Source organism: Felis catus, chromosome A1, assembly GCF_018350175.1.
Source record: "Felis catus isolate Fca126 chromosome A1, F.catus_Fca126_mat1.0, whole genome shotgun sequence".
In the NCBI taxonomy this organism is placed as follows: domain Eukaryota; kingdom Metazoa; phylum Chordata; class Mammalia; order Carnivora; family Felidae; genus Felis; species Felis catus.
In genome coordinates this window covers 226628764-226654898 of record NC_058368.1, presented here as the reverse complement: position 1 = coordinate 226654898, position 26135 = coordinate 226628764, and the positions used below count along the sequence as shown (strand labels likewise).

The 26135-nt window shown below is 44.1% G+C and overlaps 1 protein-coding gene across 2 annotated transcripts in view; it reads left to right on the top strand.

The window, feature by feature from the left end:
- Nucleotides 1-26135, top strand: part of FBXL7 (F-box and leucine rich repeat protein 7) — a 397323-nt gene that overhangs the window by 88189 nt on the left and 282999 nt on the right. For both annotated transcript variants that reach the window (XM_006928101.5, XM_019812685.2), the window contains one exon: nucleotides 16747-16836. In XM_006928101.5, the coding sequence (XP_006928163.1) occupies nucleotides 16747-16836 (90 nt within the window). The remainder of the gene's footprint in view (nucleotides 1-16746; nucleotides 16837-26135) is intronic.

The following is a 26135-nucleotide window of genomic DNA, read 5'->3' as shown; positions in this document are numbered from 1 at the left end:
AGGGCTACACATTTTCATTTTGCTCTGGGGCCCATAAATCATGTAGCCCGTCCTGCCCCTTAAACAACATGGTCAGCTACTTGACCTGCATAGTTTACTTTTAAAGGTTTTTTTTTTTAATTTTTTTTTTTAACATTTATTTATTTTTGAGACAGAGAGAGACAGAGCATGAACGAGGGAGGGGCAGAGAGAGAGGGAGACACAGAATCGGAAGCAGGCTCCAGGCTCTGAGCCATCAGCCCAGAGCCCGATGCGGGGCTCCAACTCATGGACCGTGAGATCGTGACCTGAGCGGAAGTCGGACGCTCAACCGACTGAGCCACCCAGGCGCCCCCATAGTTTACTTTTAAAGACAAATTCAAGAATACATTAGGTAAGGAAGTAGCAGGCTCCCATGTTAATTGAAGGACAAGTGGAATTTCTGGGTTAAAGGGCTTAAACCATATCAAGGCTTTTGATGTGCATGTGGCCGGACGCTTTAAAGTACTTGTATGTATTTTTTCTTGTAGCAGCGCAATGGATATTCTCATGAAAACAAACACTCTGTTTGCTTTGTTTCTATCAGTGCGTTAAACTCTGTTTCACATTCTGTTTTACCATGTGTGTTTTTTTCCTCTGGGGAATCGCCTGGTGTTCTTTCCTGATTTGTGTGTTTGTCTTACTGTTTTTTTGAGTGATTCCCGTGAGTTCCTTGAACAATAAAGACATTTGCCCCTTGTGATTTTTTTCCCCCTAACCGACTGTTTGACTTCAATTATATATGTTACTGTTTGTTGATTTTTGACGTGCGGAAGTTCAAAATTTGTCTAAGGTTGAATCTCTTGATAATTTCTTTTGCACTTTCTTATGTTAGCTTTTAGGTTAGTAGGCTTCTGCCTTCTAGAAATTTGATAAATGTTTGCTTATTTTTATAAAAGTTGATCTATTTTGGGGCGCCTGGGTGGCGCAGTCGGTTAAGCGTCCGACTTCAGCCAGGTCACGATCTCGCGGTCCGTGAGTTCGAGCCCCGCGTCAGGCTCTGGGCTGATGGCTCGGAGCCTGGAGCCTGTTTCCGATTCTGTGTCTCCCTCTCTCTCTGCCCCTCCCCCATTCATGCTCTGTCTCTCTCTGTCCCAAAAAAATAAATAAACGTTGAAAAAAAATTAAAAAAAAAATAAAAGTTGATCTATTTTGACTGTTATACTTTATTTTTGAGGAGGACGAGGATATGATTTTTTGAACAATGGATACCTGGCTATCTCAGGGAATTCTTCCCTTCTCCACCGATTTGTTTGTGTTACGTTTCTGCCTTCACCATTTAGAAGTGAATTACCTCTGGGCTCCTGTTTTGTTACATTGGTATTTCTGTCCTGTCTGTATCATCCTGACCTAATGGGTGTACCCTTTGTATGGTATTAATGGGCTAGGCTGGTCACCAGCATCCTCCTCCTTTACCTCCAACTAATTTATTTATTTGTATGTAGAGAGAGGGCGCAAACAGGGGGGGGGAGCAGAGCCTTAAGCAGGCTCTGTGCCCAGTGCAGATCCTGATGTGGGGCTCTATCCCATGCCCTTGTGATCACGACCTGAGCTGAAATCAAGAGTCGGACGCTCAAACAATTGAGCCACCCAGGCGCCCAAACAACTAATTTATTTTCTGATCTGTTCTCATTAGTTTATTTTCTCTTAGCCCCTGTTCGATTTCTACTTGGCAATAAACTACTTTAAGCAGTTTTTCTAGGAACTTAAAGAGATGTCAGTGGCCTTTCCTTTCTGTGATCAATATCCAAACTCGTTTGTCTGTTTCACATTGATCTACATGAATTTTTTATTTCTCTGTAGGTGAAGATTCTTTGTATTGAAAAAGCTTGTTAATTTTGTAATTTGAGTAAATCTAAAAGGGAAAGGCTGTGTTTATAGTAGTATTACCTAGTTCATTCAACAGCTATATATTGAATATCTCCAAGCGCCTGGGACTGTGGATGGCAGTGATCGCAATAGACAGAGACCTCTGGGGATCCTCGGGGTGGCTTCTGAGAGGAGGACAGGCAGTGACTATTTATTACACAGAGGCTCGTGGGCCACTGTAGGGAGTTTGGGCTTAAGCCAGAACCCAATAGGAAACTGTTAGGGAGTTTTAAACTGGGCTGACGACATGATCAGATGGTTTGAGGATCAGCGTCTATGTTGGTAACATCTTGAAAAGATGGGGAAGAATCAGTAGTGAGGCCAGGAGGGAAAACAGGGCCGGAATATTTAATTCCATCTCCTCTTTTATAAAGAATCTGTAAATCTCGAGGCAGGCAAGATTATTCTGCCTGTTGCAAATCATGCATCTGAAAACATTTTCCTAGATGGTATCACACGGAGCAAAAAATACCGTCACAAATCCCTGAAATTCTTACTTTTTATTTCAGTGACTTTAAGCCCTGTAAATTGCATTCCAACGAAGTCTTCATGAACATACGCATGGCATAAACATATTCAGAATTCCTCTCTGGGTTTCACAAAATGTGCTCATCAAATGTAGCTTGCTTTTTAGGATGAGTGTAAGATTTACAAGAAGGTGAATGAAGGCAGAGTGTAGAGGGAGACATTGATGAATAGATTGAAACCTTAAATCCCTGAGCCTTATTCTCCCTTCAGACTAGATTGGATGGTCAGAATGCCATCACTTTCATGGATGAAGCGATGACTTTGTGCTAGACGAGTTTGGGAAAAGAATTCTAGGAAATGTTCCAGCTATCAACCAAGTATCAGCACACCAAGAAAGAGAATGGAGAAACAAGCCACAGCTCTTGGTGGAGTATATCTATTTTGGCCAAAAGGCAAAGTTATTATATTTTTAAAAGAAAGGAGAGATTAGCTCCTAAGTTACTATATTCAAGAACTATTTCAGTTTCAGGCAAGATTTATTTTGCTTAATGTATCTCATTTTATAGAAGCCAGACCTTTCCCTTCAGTGGCCCCTGCAAGCCTCAAGTTAGGTTATAACCACAATTTATATGATAAAAGGGCCATAAATGCAAAATTTAGGGAGAGTGATTTTTTTTTTTTGTTAATGCATAACGCTTTGAAAAATACCACATAGATTATAGGTGGAAGCTGAATTAAGGTTGTTAAAAGAAGAAAGACCTACCAAATCATCTGTTCATCGCCCAGAGAAAATTAAACTATTTCCCAGGTCTGGAAAACCTTATCAGATTTTATCATGTGGCTGCATATACTGCTTCTTATTTTACTTGGTTGTGCCTGTTTAAAATCTTACAATTCATCACTATTAAAATTACTGCTGGGTACTTATTCAGCCTTTCACGGAGTCAGTTTCTAAAGAAAGAAAGTGCTGCTTGCACATGGAAAACAAGTGTCTTAGCTTTACGATGCAATGTTTTTCTTTGCAAGTCGTATGTGTAAGCATAACACGTCTGCAGTTTCAATGTTCACCGCGAGGTGCAGCACACAGAACTTCTCCTTTGTTCCTCGCTGACTCGTGCAACAGAATTCTAGCAGTGGAGCAGGCATCAGGACGGTTTACAATCGGTAATACCTTAGCGATAGGCTTAACCTAACTGCCTTCTGTGTTTGTTCTGCCGCGTGTATCTTTACGCCCAGGTGGACTGTCCTTTTCAATGCAGTATGGCTGCGCACAACTCCTGGTCTTCCATCCAGAAAGGGAGAGAGAGAGCATCTTGTCGCTATTGTTGGAAAGTTTCGGCCATTCAATGGCCCCTCATTTTCTGCCCAGTTAATCATTGTGCAGTGAGGACAGGTTCATGTTGATTGAGTTAGGACAGGCAGAGCTCCCTGCTGGAGCTAGAAGTAACGTCACTATCACCCAACTGTGAGACAGCTACATAAAGTCAAGGGGATGGAATGGATTGAGGGGTGGGGTGATCACTGCGCTCGGGGTACTGGTTTAGCCTCTCCTTCCCTCGAGTCAGGACTTAGAAGGATTTTGGCTGTCTGTGAGACACTCTCTTGTTGCCATTCATACTTTCTTGGAGATGCCCCGTGCTCAGAGTTGCCTACTGGCAAGGATAAGCACTTCAACTCCTATGGAATAGGATTGTAGCGTCCCACTGTGGTTCTAAAGAAAACTTCTCCCAACCCAAGGGAAGTGGAAGAGACATAGGAGGAGAATAACGATACTCTTGGGAGCCTGGCAGGTAATATAATCAAGATTCTCATTTGGGGACTAAGATCACCACACTGGACAGGCAGGCTCAGAGGTCGCATACCCAAGAAGACACAGCAGTGAAATAATCCAGCTGTGAGTTGGTGACTTGAACGTATGTGTGTACAAATATATATTTGAATGTATGTATGTGTGTGTGTATAATTATGTGTATGATTCTATATAATTTCAATTCAGTAGAAGGAGGAAATTGGCTAACCACTCTGTCTCTGTCATTCAACTTTTAACTAATTTTTAGGTCTTCTTGTGTCTTGGCTTATGGTTGTAAAGCAGTTTGTAGTTTGCTACACAGTTGGTAACTTTTGGATTCTGGGGAAGTGGAGAAAACGGAGAATGTAGCAATTGAAAACTAAAAGGGATCTTGAATATGAGCTTCTCCAATTTTCCTCTCCCCCAATCAGTGGGTCTGGATTGTTACTGAGAAGTCTTGAGTAGTTTACCAAGGGTCTCCTGGCTGGTCAGGGAGTGAATGTGGATCTGAGCTGAGAATTCCAGTTTCTCCATTTAAATGCTTTCCCAACAGTGTTTGGTGCCTGTGTCTCCTGTGGAAGAGAAACTTGTTTGTTATAATCCTGTTTACGAAGTAGGGATGGTTGGATCTTTTTTCGTTCCACTGATACAGAATTTTGATAATAGAATTTTGCCCAGTGGGGAATGGGGAACATATAAGATCCTAAGATTATATTATATTAATTAAGATTAAGTTCTGAAATAGATAGCTCGTTTTTCTCTTTCACTGTTGGTTGATTTACTGCTTGTGCATGAAAGGAGAATCAATGCCTTTTAAGAATTTATTATTCAGAACTTCCACCAATTTACGTTGATCATCAGTGATAATTAAGGTAAACACTTATAAATGTGCTTTGTATAAAAATTCTGACATCAGGGGCGCCTGGGTGGCTCAGTCGGTTGAGCGTCCGACTTCGGCTCAGGTGATGATCTCACAGCTCGTGAGTTCGAGCCCCGCGTCGGGCTCTGTGCTGAGACAGCTCAGAGCCTGGAGCCTGCTTTCTGCTTCTGTGTCTCCCTCTCTCTCTGCCCCTAACCCACTCGCCTTCTGTCTCTCTCTCTCTCTCTCAAAAATAAATAAACATTACAAAAAGTTTTTTTTTTTTAATTCTGAAATCAATCAGTGGCCATAGGGTACAAAGGCCTGTTACTAATTTTTGATGGGCTGAGCCACAGAAAGCCACAAAGACTCAGAGGATGTTGCTGCCTGTTCCTTCAGTAGACTCTCCGCTGAAAGGTAAAGCTGGTGTTTTCTCCGTTCTTTTCCTGCTCTCAAGATCCTCTGCCACCAAGATGCTTGATCACGGAATGGTGTCTCAGACGGGCTCCTGGCACGCGGCCTGTTGGATGAGTGAATGAGTGAGAGGGGGAATTAGAAGACGCGGTGGTGCATTTGTTGGCACCAGAGGCTCTGGATGCCAGGAAATGATCACGTGGCTGTAAGGCGGCGCCCAGATCACGTGGAAACAGCGCTGAACTTCAGAAGGAGCTCCCCTGTTTCCTCGCGCGTCACGTTCAAGCAGACGCAGTCCGCCCGTGGTCTTTGGACGAAATCACTGGTACAAATGACAGTGATGCTGCCATTAGTAAAAAAAAAAACGTCTTCTGGGCGACTTAGAGCACAATGGAAATTCTGGTGCTGGTGCACGTACCCTTGAGCCTGTCCGAGGTCCGATCCTCTCGGTACCCTGCTCAGAAGCCCAGCTGTGAGGCCCCATCTGTCAGCGAAGGCGGCATCTGTGTCTCCGTCGGCTGACATCTGCGTTAAGTCTCGTGGACTTGCCTGAAGGCCCGTAGGTGGCTGTGAGGCTCAGGGAAGCGGGCTCTGCGGTGGTGCCTTTAGTGAAATAGTGCCCGGCCTTTTCAACTGAAAACCCCCCGTGATGGTGTGCTAAGCGCTTGCTTTTTCACGAGCTGGGAGACCCTTTCTTTTAGGGCTTCTTGCATTCCAGGATGCATTAAATCGTACTTGCTGATCTTTAAAGTGTATTTACTTTGAGAGAGAGAGAGAGAGAGAGAGTGAGAGAATGAGTGCAAGTGGAGTGGGGACAGAGAGAGGGAGAGAGAGAGAGAGAGAGAGAGAGAGAGAGTCTCAAGCAGGCACCACACTGTCAGGGCAGAGCCTGATGCGGGGCTCGAACTCACGAACCGTGAGATCATGACCTGAGCTGAAGCCGGACACTTGACCCCCTGAGCCACCCAGGTGCCCCGCTTGCTAATCTTTTGCACCCGCAGCAACATTGCCGGGCAATAGGACTTGAGTAAATTCTTGTATGAGAGACTCAGGGCGGGGTTTTCTGCTTTCTGTTCAGTTCTTCAGAAAATGGTGTTGGAAAATCTAGCGGGTTGCAAAGTGGCCCTCCTTTCCCTCCACACACACACACCCCCCTCTGCTTCCGGTCCTTCCTGGAGCATCAGAATGGGACCTTATTTGGAAATCGGGTCAGTGCAGATGTAAGCAGTTAAGATGAGGGCACACTGGGGTGGGCTGGACCCTTGTAGCTGGTGCCTTGATGACAAGGGGCCCGGAGACACATGGAGGGAAGATGGCCACAGGATGACTGAGGCAGAGATTGGAGTTTTGTCCCGCAAGCTGAGGAGCGCCAAGGATTGCTAGCGACCAGCGGAAGCTAGGAGAGAGGCATGGGGCAGGGTCTTCCTCTTGGAGAATTGACCGAATCCCTCGGTTTCAGACCTTCAGCCTCCAAGACTGTGAGGCAGGAAATTTCTGTTACTTTCGGCCACGTGGTTAGCGGCAATTTGTTAACAGCGGCCACAGGAAGCTAGTACAGCTTACTGTGTTCTGTGTCGTCACTGGGAATCCGCGTGAGTTTTCCGAGTTCTGTTTTGCACACTCAACACATCGCCATTGTGTAAAGACTCTTCTGGGCCAACATAGATTTGAGTGGCGTCTGTAAGGAAGGGACGGTGCTTACTAGGCAACATTACAGGAACGGGGCCATTCCATTAGAAATAAATATCCAGGGGCGCCTGGGTGGTTCAGTCGGTTAAGCATCCGACTTCGACTCAGGTCACGATCTCACGGTCCGTGAGTTCGAGCCCCACGTCGGGCTCTGTGCTGATGGCTCAGAGCCTGGAGCCTGTTTCGGATTCTGTGTCTCCCTCTCTCTCTGCCCCTCCCCCGTTCATGCTCTGTCTCTCTGTCTCAAAAATAAATAAACGTTTAAAAAAAAATTAAAAAATTAAAAAAAAAAATAAATTTCCAGAGGTGCCTGGGGGGCTCAGTCGGTTAAGCATCCGACTTTTGATCTCGTCTCAGCTCGTGATCTCACGGTGGTGAGATCCAGCCCTGAGTTGGGCTCTGCCCTGGAGCCTGCTTAAGATTCTCCCTCCCTCTCTCTCTGTCTCTCCCTTCCTCGCTCTCTGCCTCTCCCTCACTGGTGCGCACACTCGTGCTCTCTCCCAAAAAAGGAAAAAGAGGGGCGCCTGGGTGGCTTGGTCGGTTAAGCGTCCGACTTTGGCTCAGGTCATGATCTCACAGTCCGTGGGTTCGAGCCCCGCGTCGGGTTGTGTGCTGACAGCTTAGAGCCTGGAGCCTGTTTCAGATTCTGTGTCTCCCTCTCTCTCTGCCCCTCCCCTATTCATGCTCTGTCTCTCTCTGTCTCAAAAATAAATAAACGTTAAAAAAAATTTTTTAAAAACAAAAAAGGAAAAAGAAAGAAATTTCCAGCGTATTCACTTAGGACCTTCCTCTTATGCCAACTCATTTAACACGTGTACTGAGTGCCCATAATATGCCAAGCACAGGCTTGCTTTGGAGGCTAAGGGATCTACCCACATGGAGCTGAGGATACCGTAGAGAAGACAAATAGGATTGATTTCAATTAATCTACATATTTATTTTATTTTTAATTTTTTAATTTTTTTTTTAATTTTTGAGAGAGAGAGAGAGAGCATGAACAAGGGAGGGATAGAGAGAGAGAGGGAGACACAGAATCTCAAGCAGGCTCCAGGCTCTGTGGCAGGGCTTGAACTCACCAACTGCGAGATCATGACCTGAGCCGGAGCTGGATGCTCAACCGACTGAGCCGCCCAGGCTCCCGACTCTACATATTTTTAATGTCATTATGTATATGGAAAAAGCAGTCACGCTGAACAGCAGTGAAACTCCGCGAATCAAATAGTATTTGGGGATGTCACTCAATGATCTGATTCAGAAACTGAATATGCTGTGTTTATGTTCAGTTCTATTCATGTGCCTGTGGTTTCTCTCCCCAACCCAATACAAAACCATCCTGCGTTTTCCACAATCACAGTCCTTTGCGTGCAGTAGCTTTCACATGTCGTTGCTGAATTAAGCTGAGTTATTGATTGAGGATATCGATAGGCAAGATGGTTAATAACAGCTAGCAGGTATTAAGTACCTTTTCTACGTACATGCCACGATAAGCAATGGCCCTTTGTCATTTTATTCTCACAGCTGCTCCCTGTGAGTTTCTATTTCCCACCGTCCCACTTTAAAGATGGGGTAACTGTGGTGCTCAGAGGTCAGGAAAGCTGCCTGAAGCTCCACCGTTCAGCTGGCAGTGAAGCCAAGATTCGGGTTTATTCCAGCAGCCTGCCGCCAGGCTCCACGCCCTCCGGCACCACGCGCTGTGCGTTGGGCCCACACGTGGCTGTCTGCCACCTTCCGTGGATTGGAGAGGACTGTGTCACAGTCATGCCCCTTTCTTTTTCTTTATCACAGCCTTCCGCAGGCGTGCGGAAATGGTGGGTTTTAATTGGGATTTTTCTCCGAGCGTGGCTTCTTTCTTCCCCCAAGAAAAAGAACGACAGGGTGTGCAGCGAACGATTGCTGATCAACTTATATTTCTATCTAATTCTGCCTCTTTTTAGCCCTTGGCGTCCAAGCTAACACCACTTCAGTGATCGGTCTCCTCCAGGGTCATGTGTGGGTAAGCCCTGGGCTTGCATTTCACGTCGTGGTTTCGCTCCTGTGACTTGGGAGTGGGACCCCTCCACCCCCTCCTGCCCTGAATTACTTGAGGCAGAAGCTCTTGCCTTTCCTAGAGAGAGAGTGTAGACAGTCTCCATCTGGGGAGAAGGGGGCGGCCCCCAAGCGTGCAGTCTGAGCCTCGCAGGCCTTCCAAGGGCAGAGCTCCTGCCGCAGGTGTGTGTCTGGATCCCCAAGCCCTTTCTGTGCCTCTCTGTGTCTGCCCTCTTAGCATCTGTGCCGCGCGCTGGTTTTCTGTTCTCGATTCATCGCTACTGGCGGCAGCAGCCATCCAGCCCTGCCTGGAGGTAACATAACACACCCCGTATCCCCGCCTGACGTTCCGTTCCTGGGGGTGCGGCAGGCCTGTCGGGGAGCTGCTGACTCAGCAGCGGGGTTGTTGCGTGTTTCTCTCCTGGAAGAACTCTGTGTACTTTGTTCGCCTGCTCCAGCCACAGCTCTCGGATCTGATTTCGGCTGGAAACAACATGCACCAGAAGTTGGAGAGTCAAAAGCCACAAGCGGTGGAAGCCAGCACCCTGTCATTGCAGCATTACCCGCAATAGCCCAAGGAAGAGTAGGTAGACAAAAGCCCATCCTCAAGAGAGAAATAGATAAATAGGTAGATACGCGCAATGAAATATTATTCAGCCGTAAAAAGGAATGTCGTGCCGACTCGTGCTAAAACCCAGATGAACCTTGCAAAAGTGAAGTAAGCCAGACACAAAAGGACAAATATTATATTATTCCCCTTAGAGAATGTATCTAGAATAGGCAACCTCACAGGGAGAGAAAGCAGATCAGAGGTTACCGGCAGCTGGGGGAGGGTGGAGTGGGGACTTCCTACTTCCTGGATGCAGGATTTCTGTGTCAGGTGATGCACAGTTTTGGAAATAGTAGGTGACGGTTGTACAACATCGTGAAGGTAAATAATGCCGCTACCACGTACACTTAAAAATAGTTACATTTTCTGGCAGATTTTATGTTGTACCTATTTTTCATGGACTTAAAGAATGCCCCCACTCTGAACCAGATCTTGTGTTTGGGTGGACGTTGCCTCTCTTAGCAATTGAGAAAAACGCTGAAAAGCATCCTTGGCTTCTCTTAGGCTGAATATAAACCCGTAAGAATGACAGCGTCTCGGCAGGAAGGGACCGGCACACCTCCGGGGTGTGAAGCAGGTGTTCACTTAACTGTCTTGTTTTCCAGCCCTGCCCTGGACCGCCAACACGTTATAGATGCCGGTATCCTGCTCAGTGGCCGTGAGATCAGTTGCTAGGTGCTTTGGGAAAGTGGAGGAAGGAAGATACTAGTTAGGACATTAAATGGCTTGAGATGAAAAGAGAACCGGGACTCACGTTTGCCCTTCTGCTTCCTTTCCTTTCTTCCTCTTACCCTCTTCATCCCCTGTTGCGGTCTTCTCTGGGGGAGAAGCAAATACAGAGGGCACCATCGACTGACTTTTGCTCGTAACAAAATAAAGCAGAAAGTTCAGGAGCCGATCCCTCCTTTCCCTCTACTTCAAGATTTCTGACTCTGGAGAATTCCTCTGTTAAATCTCTCTCTCCCCTGTGGTCTGAAAGGACTAATACGCTTTCATGATATGAGTTTCTTTTTCAAACCCTGTATGCACCTGGGCTGGGGATTAAGCCGGATCATTCTTTGAGGTAACTAATACTATTATTCTGCATGTATAGACCCTTGAACTGTGGATCAAAGAAGATAAGAAATTATCTCACGGTAACAATCAGGAAAATAACAGTGAGTTCAACATACAAATATGCCCCACCACTCCTGTGATCTAATTCTGAGATATTACAAAGAATTCTCTTTCATTTGGTGTAGACATTTAGTCTTTAAACCATGCTCTCAGGGTGTGCCAACAGCAGCTTGTAAAGAAGGTACCTGAGAGGAACAGGAAATGTAGCGGGCTAAGACCCCCACGTGGGCCCACATGCTGGTTTGTGGATTTCATGTCCGAAGTCCATGGCTGAAACCCACAGGAATGAATTCAATGCATATAATCTGGAAGTTATATAAGGAATCAATTTTGCAGGTAATTTCTTGGACTCTTAAGAATGTTCAAAACCGTAGGATCCCTTGGTTCATTTTTTTTTTTGGTCATGTATCGATTGATCTGGTCTCTTCTACCCTTTACCTTCTCGTGTTATCAATAAATGACAGTGGAATGTCTGACTGTCTTGTTTTAAATACCTGCATTTACAAAGTCAGCCTGGGCACTGGGAAGGAAAAGAGAGAAGAGACTTAGTTTTGCAGGTTTTACGCATGGGAACTTTAAGAGATTTAAAATCGTTCTCTATGAGAGGATCCCCATTTAATGAACATGGTCTTTCTCCTCAAACACTGTGGAAACCTGGCACGCTCTCACAGCATGGCTGGAATAGAGGACCAGCACTTTCTTCTGCTAACATCCCCGGATTAACAGTGTGTCCCAACTGACCGGGGTAATCAACCAGCTGACTAGTTTCGCTACACTGTGATTGAGAATTATATGTATGTATGTTAATCTGGTACAAATAACATCGACCAACATCAGCACACTAGTTAGTTTTCACTTGCTTTGGTGTGTATTTGTATCTGATACCTAGTTGTTGGTTCAAGTATCCTCATTTTGGGGCCTTTAGCCCAATTGGGAGGACATTTAATAAAGCGTAACATGGTTCTTTACCAAGTCTAACAGGCGTAGTTCTGATATGCTCATAACCCCTAATGAGGGTTTTGGCCATTGATCAAATACACAGACTTTCATGTAGTTACATAAAGCAGTCAGATAGCAGAATTATCGGCTTTGCTCATACCAGAGGGATTTTCGCCAGCTATATAAAGTATGTATAATTTAATTTACATGCATGTGTAATATTTATTTACTACTATATATCCATGTAATGGTGTAATAATAATTAGTGTTTTAAATTTCATTTCCTGTTTCCTGATACAAATTAGGCTGTAATAAATGGGTCAGTACTAAACAATCACAGGGTGGGCTCTTGACAGCCAATGGGCATGATCGAATGCTTTACCAGCCGGATCCCGTTTATTCCTCCTAGCAACGTCCCCAAACACTGAAGGGTGGATACAATCCCCCATTTATGGAGGAAACGGGTAGTGTTTTTTTGTTTGCATTTATCCCCACTTTATGGATAAAGACAATGAACGTTAGAGAATTAGAGAGATTTTCTCCTGGACACGTTGCTTGGAACTGGTAGATATGGAATTAAAACTCTTGTGGTCTGACACTGATGGACAGTTTTATGTGTCAACTTGGCCAAGGTGTAGACAGCAGTTATTCAACCAAACATTGTCTGAAGGCAAGAAATGTAGGGTGATCTTTCTAAGGCCATAGCTTGGCTTGCAAGAACATTGTTATACTTCCAATTCCTGTTTTGGACACACACGATCTCGTCCATTCCTTCTTGAGTTCCTCCTGTAACATTTCTGTTATAAGTTTCCCAGCCCGAAACATACACGTTTTTCCTGAACTCACTGGGGAGATGGTTATGTTTCCAGAAGGAGGGTAGAAACAAAGAGCATATTAATAGCATCCAAAAATATGAACTTATTCTAAGGTTCGTGGAGTATTTCCTAAGTGTTGTTTCTGGGTTATTTTTATTGAATCCTCAGACCAGTAAATTACAAATCCACATATGAGATTTGTCATTTACAGACTATACTCCCTCCGGTCCACATGAAAGCTGCGAAACCATATTTAATACAAGATTATATAAGTTGATGCTCACTATTTGTGAATTCCATAATTTGCACATTTGTGCATTTGCTGAAATTTATTTGTAACCCCCAAATCAATACATGTTTTCGTGGTCATTTGCGGACACGAACAGAGGGAGGAAAATCTGAGTCTCCCAACGTGCATGTCCCCAGCTGGGGATGAACAAGGTGATGCCTGTCTTCTTGTTTTGGCTCTTCTGCTGTGACTAAATGTCCTTTTTACAGCCTTATTGACCACCACGTTTTTCGATTTGCGTGCATTTCTTCGGTGGTTTCACTCTCTAAGGTGGCCTTCAGGCGTCATGCCGAAGAGCTGTCTAACATGCCTAGGTGTGAGAAGGTTGGGAGGTGTCTCACATGTATTATTAGATAAGGTTCACTTAAGCTTGAGGTGTAGCTCTGTTGGCCTCAAGTTCAGGGCGAATCAATCAACAGTATGAGGTGTCTTTAAATAGAAACACACATGAAACAAGGGTATGTACTGACGGGCGGACAAAAATGTTGTGTCCAGCAGCTGGCAGAAAGCTAACCCTGTCTTTCCCCTAGAAGCAGTGATCCACTCTTGTCATCGCATGGTTTGGGGTGGCTTTATAGAACATAACTACCATGAATAACAAGAACGGACTGCATTTCTCTATGATCTTGCTTTCCTTAGTTAGTTAATTTGTTAAATACTCAGTGTTTTACTGTCAACGGACATATATTCTCAAAGGGACAAAAAATGGTTCTTGAGGCGGGGGCGGGGGGGAGGAGAACCCCATTTAATGTAAAAAGCAGAGGTGTATACGCAGTGCGTAACATATATAGTATATTGGTGGTATTACAATATCTTTTGGGGTAATTGGGAGAAATGTCTAACAAGGTTCCTTGGTGGGGAGGGCAGTAATGAAAAAGTGACTGCAAAACATAGCCGCAGGGCACAGTCAATATGTGATGAAGAAAGTATTTACTAGGCTACACAGCACAGTATACATAGCTGTTATTATTTTTTTTATTTATTTTTTTTTAAATTTTTGTTTTCAACGTTTATTTATTTTTGGGACAGAGAGAGACATAGCATGAACAGGGGAGGGGCAGAGAGAGAGGGAGACACAGAATCGGAAACAGGCTCCAGGCTCTGAGCCATCAGCCCAGAGCCCGACGCGGGGCTCAAACTCCCGGACCGCGAGATCGTGACCTGGCTGAAGTCGGACGCTTAACCGACTGCGCCACCCAGGCGCCCCAATAGCTGTTATTATTAATATCATTGATAATATTATTTGTTTTCTTAGCCTCTTCCCATTCTTCATAGACCAGCATTTCTTAAATTGGAGTTTGTGGTCCCCTGAGGGGGTCTGCATTCTGTTTTCAGACCTGTCTGAGAATTTCCTCTAGAATTTATTTTGCTTTGGGCTTTCGTTTTGATGACAGGCGTGAAAATAATAAATCGTTGTATCCTGGTTCCCCTTTATGGATGAGTCCTGCCACAGGATTTCATTGTCCAAGTTTATGCCTATCTTTTAAGATAGGAGTTCTATTTCAATGCCTAGGGGCCAATAAGGAATAAAAGAGGAGAAGACTTAAAGATCATGAGTAAAACAGACGGGAGTGAAGGCCCAGTGACCTGTCTTCCTGCTCTGGGAGGGAGGACTCCCGATTCTGGATGGAGGAAAGTGGTGCTCAGCTGAGCCCTCACACGGGCCAGGGGGAGCACGGACATGCCCTAACCCAGAGAACATTCGCTTTCGCAGCCGGTACTGTGTTAACATTTTGAAAGGCAATTTAATCTCTGCAAAATAACATCATCTGCGACATGAAATTAATGCCGTAATTTGAATTTTATGGGCTTTCTTGTTTTTGTGTTCAATGTGTTACTTTGTTTTGGTCTCATTGTTGAATCAGGGTTAAAGCGTATGGAGTTTGTTTCTGGCTTTCCATTTGTGCATTGCTAAATACCAATATACTAAAAATAATCTAAGTCTCCATCAGTGGTGGGCAATAATGCTTTTTGCCGTATCAAAGGGAGTGTTGGCATTGCTCGGGTTTAAGGAGCACTGTGAGGGACTCCTAGGATCACAGATTATCCAAGCTGTTGGGAATCAGTCCACCCATCTCTCTTACCGCATGTGGACACTGAGCCTCCTGGAGGAGAAATGAGTGGCCAAGGTCAAAAACGAGTAGGGGCTGACTGAGGTCAGAGAGCAGGTCGGCAGGCTTCAAACTACACACCCCACCCAACGTGTCAACCCTGTCCAAAGGTGGACCGTGGCAGATAAATGGCGACCACTGCCAGGCCACAAAATTGGGCTAGACGCAAACTCATGGAGAGTTAGTTATGCGTCACCTTGGCTAACTCTGAGCGCGGAAGATGGGAAATGGGCTGGGACAACTGGAATGACAGACTTGTTTCAGAGTCAGGAGTCACAGTGAACAACGGGCAGTGCTGAAAGGAGACAACAGCCTTTTGACTTCCCTGCTCAGGTGATATCACCCATGAACTTGGCTTGTTCCAGTATTCTCTCAACATTCACAAGCAAATCCCCGAAGCTCCTAAGTTGAAGTGCCCTTGTACTTTCTACTCTGTTTTTAGATGTGACTGCACTCCACGAAACTAGGGCACGTATCACTGCACAGGGAATGTGTTTCTCAGTTGCATGTAAGGGTTTTGATCCTAACTTGCTAAGCGAGAAGAGCGCATTTGTGATAGAATTGGATGGTCATTATATTAGTTTTCTATCGCCGTGTGACAAGTCACCACAAACTTCAGAGCAGTGGAACACAGGATACATCTATTATCCGACAGTTCCCTGGGGATGGAATTCTGGGCCAGGATCTGCTGGGAGCTTTGTTCAGGATGTCACAGAGATGTAGTCAAGACATTGGCCAGGGCTGTGGCTCCTTTGAGGCTTGGGGTCTCTTCCATGCTCATGCAGGTGTTGGCCGAATTCGTTTCCCTTGCAGCGGTAGAACTCACAGCTGCTTGCTTCTTTGGGGCCAATGGGCAGGGTCTCTTTCCTCTAGACTCTTGGAAAGAGCTTACCTATTTAGGCCAGGCCCACCCAGGATGATCTCCCTTTTGATCAAAGCCTAGTGATTGGGGAATTTAATTGCATCTTCAACACCCCCTCATATTTACCATATTTGTTGCTTAGAGGTTACAGGTTCTACCCACGCTCAAGGGAACTAAGGACATGCCATGAGCACCAGCTAACTTAGCCTGTTGAAGTTGCTACAACAAAATACCATAGGGGCGCCTGGGTGGCTCAGTCGGTTAAGCGTCTGACTTCGGCCCAGGTCATGATCTCACAGTTGGTGAGTTCGAGCCCCGCCTCGGGCTCTGTGCTGACAGCTCAGCGCCTGGAGCCGGCTTCAGATTCTGTGTCTCCCTCTCTCTGCCCCTCCCCCCGCTTGTGCTCTGTCTCTCTTGCTCTCAAAAATAAATAAACGTAAAAAGAAGAGATGCCACAACTATTTGGAGCTAGCAGGCTCTTACTATTTGGGTAATGCCTCATTCTTAGATGTGCTTTTGTCCTTTGCTGGGAAATGTATAGTTTATAGTTGCAAATAAAAAATTAATGCTGTGGATGTGTTTCCCACATGTCCTTACTTATTCACGTGCATGCCAAAATGAAATTACGTTATCGTATGTTTTATAATCTTGTCTGAGTTTACAGTCAAGCCATATTATAATAGGGCTTTAGTTCCACTCTTACATGGGTCAGATATTTAATGCATAAGGCAGGAAACCTAATAAACTCCATACTTGGTATTATGGCTCCTTTCTTGGAAACAAGTGATATGGCTTGGTATGGGACAGAGTAGAAGGCATGGTCCGGTTCTGAAATCGCAAAACTCAAAAGCTGCTCATTCCTGTTTTCTCCAGGCAAAGGCAGCTCAAGCATCTCATCCGACGTGAGTTCAAGTACAGATCACACGCCGACCCAAGCCCAGAAGAATGTGGCTACCAGTGAAGGTAGGCATCTGGTCTTCATTATCTCTCTCCCTGTGTTCACAGTGCTGGCTATTTTTGGAAGACAAATAAAATGTGTGAGTCTCAGTTCTGTTCTACCGAGTGGGAGCATATGAGATTCTTAAAAATGAGAAGGCGGAGGGTTTCTCGAGTTTCTTTTTTGCTGCTTTGCTGCTGCTGCCCGATAAAGGGGTTTTGATAGGATTTTTAAGTGTCTCAATTCTAAGGCAGTGCTGTTATTTTGTGAATATATAATAGGTTCACTTTGGGCGAGCCTCCGTGACGTTATAGATCCTGTTTTTCAGCGTGGAAAACACTAGGATTGTCAAATCCTTGTGCTGTAGTTGAAAGTTCCTGGAAGAGCTTTCAAAATAGGCACACTCGGAATTCAGGATTTTGGCAACGGAAGGTCACGATCATGTGATTTGTAGAATTTGAACTAACCAATATTTGGAAGTAGGAAAAGAGATTTGTTTGGTTACGTAAAGAATAAGTGGAAAGTCCTGCCTCTCAGGACAAAGATTCGTTCCACTGATGGTCTTGATACAGAATCTCACTATGTGTAGTAACAGATGTTGGAATTAATTGCTTTGCGTAGTCGGAAGCTTTTGTGTCATTACTTGGGTGTGGAAATGACTGTTCCTGTGGTAGTTAGTTAGTGGCTGGTTGACCCAGTTATGGAATTAGTTGTTTTTATTTTAATGTGAAACACAATTAAGTGAGTTCTTTTTTTTCTGAAGAAGAGTTCCTTCTAAATTAATTGTTGAACGCAGGTCCAGTGTAAGACATCTGTGAGGTGTCGGCTGATTTTCACGATAGGGTGTGCAGCCTGCTTCCTTGAAGTGTGCAGGGTGTGTGGGAGTACATTTCCAGGCTTTGTTTGGAGGCTTCATTTAAGCTGCTTGCAATATTGGGAAGCGTACCCTTGACCTGATGTTGGTTGCTCCTGTATGACAGCGTGTGCATGAACGATGATGGCTGGTCTCTGCTGTGCGTGTCTCCTCTTTGGGTATTCTTTGACTTGCTGTGTTTCAAATGGCTGACGTATAAAGAGATTTTATAACGGGTTATATTCCCTGGTGTTTAAATGCCTTAGCGTTGTTTTACCAACGTGGTAAGGCGAACAGAGTGGGGTGTTCTTCTCAGAGCAGCGAAGCACCAGGTAGAAATCCAATTTTAATTTTCTGCCTGTTAATTCAAATATGAGCATTAGGTCATTCTTGAAATTCAATTAAGGTAATGGGCAAGTCAAGTAAATTGATTCTAGACATTTGCTTTTGAGGCCTCCGTTCTTAGGAGCCCGAGTGGAAATCACTTCAACATAACTGATTTACAGTCTTCTGTAATCAAAAATGTACGTTTTGTAAGGTGATCACTTCTTCCCATCGTGATTACAGTTAATTTTGCCATAGTCATAGTTTGGCTAATTTGAGTGGCTGTGAAAATAGAAAGTCAAGACTTTACGTTGATAATCCCTGTGTGTTTCTGTCTCCAGATTTAAGTTCTCGTATTACTCTTTTCTCTTTTCAAAAATGGAAAATACAAAACTGCATGGACATTGGTGAAAGGGTTGGGGGAAGGGACTGTGGGGCTTCATGCATTAAAAATGCCTGCTTTTTATGCTTCAAAAAAAAAACCCCGACTCCACAGGGATTTAAAATTTTCATTTTATTCTGCCTTTTCCTTAGGAAGATTCTTTTGATGCAGGCCCAGCCAGTGTTTTATATATCTTTGTCACAGCGCATTTTCTACCATTCTGAGAGTAAATTCAGGAGAAAAATGGGAAAATTCAATGTTCAGGTGAAATCATTTTTAGCAATGGAGCTAAATTAATACCACTGTTTTTTCCAGCTCTTAAGTGACTGGACCCCATCCCTATGAGAGATGCTGTCCATTTTTTTTTTGCATGTCTGCAAAATTAAGTGGTTTTTAGTATTTCTGTGTATGAATCCATTTTGCTACTGTTTTTTAATCAATGAAACAAAAACGTATTTTAAAATGAATTCGGCATGGGTATGTATCATTTACAATTAAAATGCATCGCAGGGAGGTTTGCTGCCGAACGGTCTCACTATCAGCCTGGTTTTTCAAGACGGGAGCACGACAGTAATGCTAATTTTCTCAAAGCGCGGGTGACAGAATCCTGATCCACCTCTCAGGATTAGGGTGTCACCTTCCGTGGCCTCCAGAGTGGATTTCGCCAGTCGTACACATGTTTGCTCCTACTAGAAAGCACCTGGTGACCACGGTGTGCGGTGTGCTGGCAAAGAGACAGAGACTGGACGCCAGCGTCTTCCATGTGCCACAGAGGAGCCAGTTAAAAAATGCTTCTCTGCTTCTCTTCCCACCGTTTCGAGAACTGTGTTTAACCTGTCTTGTTAATATTGGGTGAGTGGTATAACTGGCTTTCCAGAAACGGTTTGACTATCGTCATTTTCTCCCACGGTTGATCCTCTTAAGATTGTTTTCCCTCTGGATTTCCCGATATCCTCTTCAAGAAACACAGGCAGGATCATCGGTTTCAAGGTCTGAGTGATAGCGATTTATAAAAATGGGGGATGTGGTGAAGGACCGTATTCAGTTTTCCTGCAGCCTTTGAAAGCCGTGGCCACACCGGTAATAGCTGGGTTGGAAGCCTTTTGGAGCAGAGCTGGACCTTTCCCTGTTGGGCTGGATGGGGAAGGTATCACGTCAATTTCCCGGCCAGCGTGGAGCGTGTGCACGCACCGGTGCCTTTGTGCCCAGCCTCCACCAGACGGCGGACGGCAGAGTCATCGTCCCCTGCTGGGAAGCGTGTAGGTAACCCATGCGATGCCTGCTGGCACATGAACTGAGGACGTGGGAGCTGAGGAGAGGGAAGGGCACTCACATAACATGCGCTACCCTGGGGCTGGTGGTAGAGATGGTCACTGACTGTGACAGACACGAGGGACTTACTAGGGAGATGACAGGGTTCTAAAATTGGATCGTGGTGCAAGTTGCACAGCACGGTACATTACTAAAACTCACTGAAGCATACACATGACAGGGGAGTTGGGAGTTGTGGCTTCTGTGTGACCTGAAGACTGCCATCTAAATCATCACGAACTATTCTTTGAAAAATGCTGCCTCCCACCTCTGGGAAGAAGTCCCGAACAGGGCTGAGAAGACCCCTTAGGAGCATGGGTCTTGGCCATCCAAAGTGCAGGGCTGCTGGCCGAAAGCTTCTCCTGAGATGCTCTGGCCTTGGGGCCAGAACAGCCCTGAAAGCATCATGAGGAGTCCCTGGACGAGTAGTGTTCACAGCCCAGAGCGTGGTGTCTTGTCAGAGTGGACTCCTCAGAGAACATACTCTCCTGGAAAGTTCTGCAAGACATGAGAGATGATAGACCCACAAGTTTCTCAAAACCTTTTTTTTTTTTTAAGCTTTTCCTGGAGAGTCTCTAACTTTAGCTTAGATTTATATTTTGAGCCACCAAGCCTAATGGTTGAGACATCGGTCACATTTACTGACTCTAATCAGTGTAAGGACTTATGTCCTTGCTGTCTATCTGTTGTTCCCACTCATTCGCTTTGGGTCATAAGGCTCCTCTCCTATGCATGATGGGCACAGATGGTGATACAATTTGGTTTCAATCCAACAGACAGTGGTATTTTTTACCTAAATGGTAGCCTTCCGTTCCAAAATCTCTTGCGAAAGCTTCGTGCATTTTAATTTTGTGATTCTAAAGCCACACCCCTATTAAGGAATTGGCAGCCTGCGGTGCTTTCTCCTTGATAAATGGTATAGGCCTTCTTTAGAGCCCATTATATTTCATGTGACAGTTTAAGTTCCTGATTTCCTGACACTGTAGGGGGTTTGGGTTCAAGTGCAGAAAGCTGGAAACGTTCCATTTTTCCCAACAAAATCTGCATTCCAGCTTCGTCAGCCACAGCCTAATTCTTTCCAGTTGTGTTGCTATTCTTTCTCTTATACTTTTTTTTTTCCTCCAGTCTTTCTCATCCACGGGTGTTCTCTTTTGTACTGGAAGCCATGGCCTTTGACTTTCAGCTATGAAAGCCACATACAGCCCATTGCTGGAAAAGCACACATGGATGGTGAAGAAGCTTCCTAGGAACAGTAAGCTGAGCTGGGGCTTCTTTCTCAGAACAGGGTTATGACTGTGTGGCTTTAATGGCGGCCTCTCAACAACGCAGACATCTCTTGAGCTGGAGGAAGGTGACACAGTTGAGTTCAAAGGCCAAATGTAATTGGCTGAGGAAGAGCCAGCTTCCTCCAGCTGCTCTCTAAAGATATTCAAGTTCAGCTATTGAACTCACTGACAACACAATTTATAGGTGCGATGGCTTATAAATGTTGTTATCAAGCCAGCCAAATATGGAATCATAGGATTTTTAGAGCTACAAAGCTTTGGCAGTTTTCTGATCTAATACACTTGTTTTACAAAGAAATCCCTGCGGCACAGAGAAATAAAGAGATTTGCTCAATATTACACACCTAATAAATTGCGGAGCAGGACTTTGACCCAGTATCGTTTTGGTGAGAGATGGTCAAATCAGGAAGAAGCCTAACCTTTAAAAAAGTGGCTGCCTTCTAAGCGTGAAGCTATTTAATTCTGTTTTGTGCGTCTCCTGCCCTCTACCCGTCTCGAGCTGGTGGCAGAGCTGAGGCAGGCTGTTCAAAAGAGTTTGAGAAAGATGGAGTTCACCTAGACGGGTACTTCCAGTAGGAGGAGAGGACCTCCTTGAAGGGGTAAAAGGATCTCAAGCTACTTGTGTAGGTTGGCTTCTCACCTGGAGATGGAAACACTACCTTTAAGTTACTTCCTGGTTATAAAATAGCGGTTCAAAGCAAATTGACCTAATATCGTTTTGTGAAGTTGCCCGTTTAATTAACTCCCTGGAGGAAATGAATTTTAAAATGTTTCATTTGAGCTGTGCGTGAAATGAGTCGATATATCGAGGATTTGTGGTGCTCTTCTTTCCACAGTACCTAAAACCACCAGTTTATTTATACAGTCATGGGTTAACATGTTTTCAGTGCCCAAATTAGACCAGTGCTAAGTGGAGGTAGTTTGAAAATGCCCAGGAATCTGGCTTTGTTTTATTCTCTTTGTCTTCCTTATGTCATCTTCTTTCTACTTGAGTGTCCTTCTCAAACGAAATTCACGTGAGTCACTGAGAAAGAGAAAGATGATGCTTTTAATTCAAGGTAGATTCCATTTCCGTAAAAGCCTTTTTGCCCATCCAACAAATTCAGCAAACATTGTGGGGACACATATTACTTCATGATGAACAGCTGCCTTCATGCACGTCATTATTCAACTGCTTCATTGTCACGTCACTCTTGAGAATGGGATACAAAGGTTTTCATTTGGCAGATGACAACAGGGGGACTGGGAAGGGGTCCGTGTGGCCCAGAGTCATGGAAATTTAGTAAAAGACGGAGATGGTTATAAGCACTCGGTTCTGAATAAGATTTATTTTTAACGCTTGTTTTATAATTGTCATGTAGAATTACCAAGAATTTCATGCTGATCATTTTTATGAATTTATATCAAAATATGCTTTGAAAGTCCTCGTGAGACGTACCTTTTGAAATGCTAATCCACGATTGTGTCTAGATTGTCAATATTATACATGGAAACCCTTTTGTGGTCTGTGTGTCGTCTAGACATTTACTTTAAATGCTTGGTTGTTGAAAGCAAGAGTTAATATTCCAAGCTGTCTTTGTATTAAACTGTTGAAGGGTTAATTTGCAGGTTATCGTAACTGTGTCCTTAACACACTGCATCAGACAGACATAGGGTTTGAAAGTGAGATTTAAATAATTCATGACATAGGATCTGTAGTGCGAATAATGTAAAAGTACTGACTAGTCACGTTGCTTCTTGTTACTTTAAAAGTGAGCCATGTATCCCGCCTGGGTGGCTTGGTCGGTTAAGCGTCCGACTTCAGCTCAGGTCATGATCTCGCAGTCTGTGAGTTCGAGCCCCGCGTCGGGCTCTGTGCTGACAGCTCAGAGCCTGGAGCCTGTTTCAGATTCTGTGTCTCCCTCTCTCTCTGCCCCTCCCCTGTTCGTGCTCTGTCTCTCTCTGTCTCAAAAATAAATAAATGTTAAAAAAATTAAAAAAAACTGAGCCATGTAGTCCTTAATTGGAAATATACACAGGTGAAAGATACCAGTCTTAGAGCATGTACCTTGGAAGACTGGAATTATGCCTTGAAGCCGGCATAATCAAATGAAACTCCATCCATGACACAGAGAAAATAAAGTAAAAACATATAATGCAGGAAGAGGAATAAAGAATAAAGAAGTGGAGAAAGAAAATGGCATAGAAAAAGTCTCTTTCAAAATAGTTCTAAAATGACACGTCTTCAAACTGGGAGGGTGGTTGGGGGACCTTACGGGAAGGAGAGATTCCAAAATGAGAAATGTGGTATTAGTAGCTTTTACTCCATGTATGAAGAAGGTGATGCCTCATTATTTTTTTTTTTTTTTTTTTTTTTTTTTTTTTTAATATGAAATTTATTGACAAATTGGTTTCCATACAACACCCAGTGCTCATCCCAAAAGGTGCCCTCCTCAATACCCATCACCCACCCTCTCCTCCCTCCCACCCCCCATCAACCCTCAGTTTGTTCTCAGTTTTTAAGAGTCTCTTATGCTTTGGCTCTCTCCCACTCTAACCTGTTTTTTTTTTTCCTTCCCCTACCCCATGGGTTCCTGTTAATTTCTCAGGGTCCACATAAGAGTGAAACCATATGGTATCTGTCTTTCTCTGTATGGGTGATGCCTCATTATTATGAGGATTTGTTTTGCCTTTAAACATTAAATTTCAAACCTAACTATTTCTGAAAATTTCAGCATCATTTAGGTACACCTGACAGGGCTTTAGCCTTTGAAGTTTAACATGTTTGGGTAATTAAATTAGCAACTCACTGTTTCATGACCAACTTTCCTCCATTGTTTAATAACTACTGCCTACTCGTAAGGTAGGTGACTTTTGAAAAACTGCACCAATTACACTGGGTGATTTGAGCATATTATAGATTCAGTGTGCCCGATTTAATAAAGAAGTCAAATTTGCACTTGAGGATAAGTTTAAGCAGTGGAAAACTCATCAGCTTGGTATCCATCAAATTGTTACGTAAGCCTAAAAATGTACAATGAAATCCTAAATACCATCTCAGACTCGAGAACTAAGTTTAATTTCTTAAGGGAATTATCTTCCAAAATGAATCATCCAGAATGGCAAAAATGTCATTTAATAGTCTCAAAAGGAAATTAGGTTTCTGTGTGTGCGCGCGCGTGTGTGTGTGTGTGTGTGTGTGTGTGTGTTTAAGGACATCTTAAAGTAATACTTAATTGAGACATCCAGAGTCTGCCAGTGCCTTTATGTAGAGTTAGGAGAGGAAACATTAGATCTTTAGCATTCTAATCCCATGTGTAAAATTATTCTGTGTTTTTCTGTCACCTACATTCTGTCATTTGCAAAAAAACCCAAACCAAACAAAACTCAATACATAATCGATATGTTTCAGTCATAGACATTCTGGTTCATCTGAATACAACTAAGTGTATTTGCAATGAAGGCTTGGATCGTGTCTTAAGTTCTCTTATCTGTAATCTCAGTTATTTAGTTCAATGGGAATTTATTAAAGGATGTAATCTAGGTTTAAATACATTTGTTTAGGCACTTAGGGGGAGAATTCAAAATGTGTGTCAGTCACAGGTTGGTGGCACAGAGAATGATCCTTACCCTCGGATGTGTTTGCTTCTCCCTGAAGAATTTTCAAAACTAATTTTGGGTTTCATTTAATGGATTCGGGTGGGGCATCTACCCTGCAGCTACTGAATTCCCTTCATTCTCTATTGCCTTAAACAGGCGTCTTCCAAAGTATTGCTGTTACGTCTTTGGCTCCTGGAGGAATTTGATTTTATGGCGAGACCCACTGCTGCCAGAACCTAGCGATTACTGGTGGGATAAACCCTGTGCATCGGTTCAATCGTAATTGGTGTAGGTGGTGTAGGATTGTGTCCTGAGAAGTGGCCTGAAACGTGCTGTAGTTGGGGAGGAAGGGAGGGAGGCATGGGTTAGAGTAACTGGGAAAGGTGTCATGGCAGCTGGGGATTTGGCTTCTCCTGCGTGGACAAGAAGATAGAAGGGTGGAGAGGAACATATTGCATAGCGTGTAACGCAGTCGGGAGTTGGAAAAAAGCCATCTGGGTTCACGTGGGGAAAAATTGGGGCTTGTTCTAAAGACCCCCCTCCCTGACAACATTGAGTATGTTTCCAAAGTGCTTTGACCATCCAGTCTTTCACTAAAATAGTTATTTACGGGGTGGCTGCACATTCTTTGTACTAGGTTTTCGATGGATACCGTATAATTGGAAGTGTCAATGACAAATAGGCCACCGTTCTATGACATTTTGTACCCACCACTTTTCTTTGGGCTCTTTGGAGGGTTTTACACTACAAGGCTGACTTCTGGGCTCGTGTAAGGCAAAAAAGGGCATATGGAAGGGGGTGGGGACCAACGTTTCAGAAAGAATAACCCGACATTGGAAATATTTGCCTTTCGCAGTCCTGGACACAGTCTGACCTTAAAGATCAGGTTAACACGTCTGTTTATTTCCTCTTTGACTAGGAAATAACTTCCTGAGGATAAACTAACTTCCTCAGGAAGTCCCAGGCTTCCCAAGGCTGTTAGGCTGATTAACAAATAATGAGAGAAAAGCACTTTAGCTGTAAAGTGTGTTCCTTTATATCCTACATATTTATAAAACGTAGAAAATCCCCATTTTGGAGGGAATGATATACAAGTAGCTTAGGTATTGTTCGTGATCATTAAGAGGTGATTGAGGAATTGTTAGAAGGAGTGCAGTGTGTGGGAAGCAGATAGTAATATAATTTATAATTATAAATGTAACTAGGATACTTTTGCTTATCACCACTACCGCCTTCCTAGGTGGGGCGGGCTGCCTGCTATCCCGAAGGACACTTGTTCTTCCAAATAACTGTGTGTGTTTGAACATGTGAATTGCCCGATGTGGTCTTCAGAAAACCAGATTTCTCTGCACGGTGGGGAGATTTTGAGCTGCAAAGGAAGGGGACACGGTGGGTATCTGGCAGATCAAAGAGGAGATGGATGGGAAGGAGGGATGGCGGGGCTTTGCCAAACTCACACAGTGCTCGGAGGGAGTGGATTTTCTATAGAAATCAGTGGAGGGCTGAATTGTGAGACTGGCCTTTCTTGTAGTCCCTTGACTTATGCAGATACGGCAAATGCCCACTGATGAAGAATCCATCCATTAACAC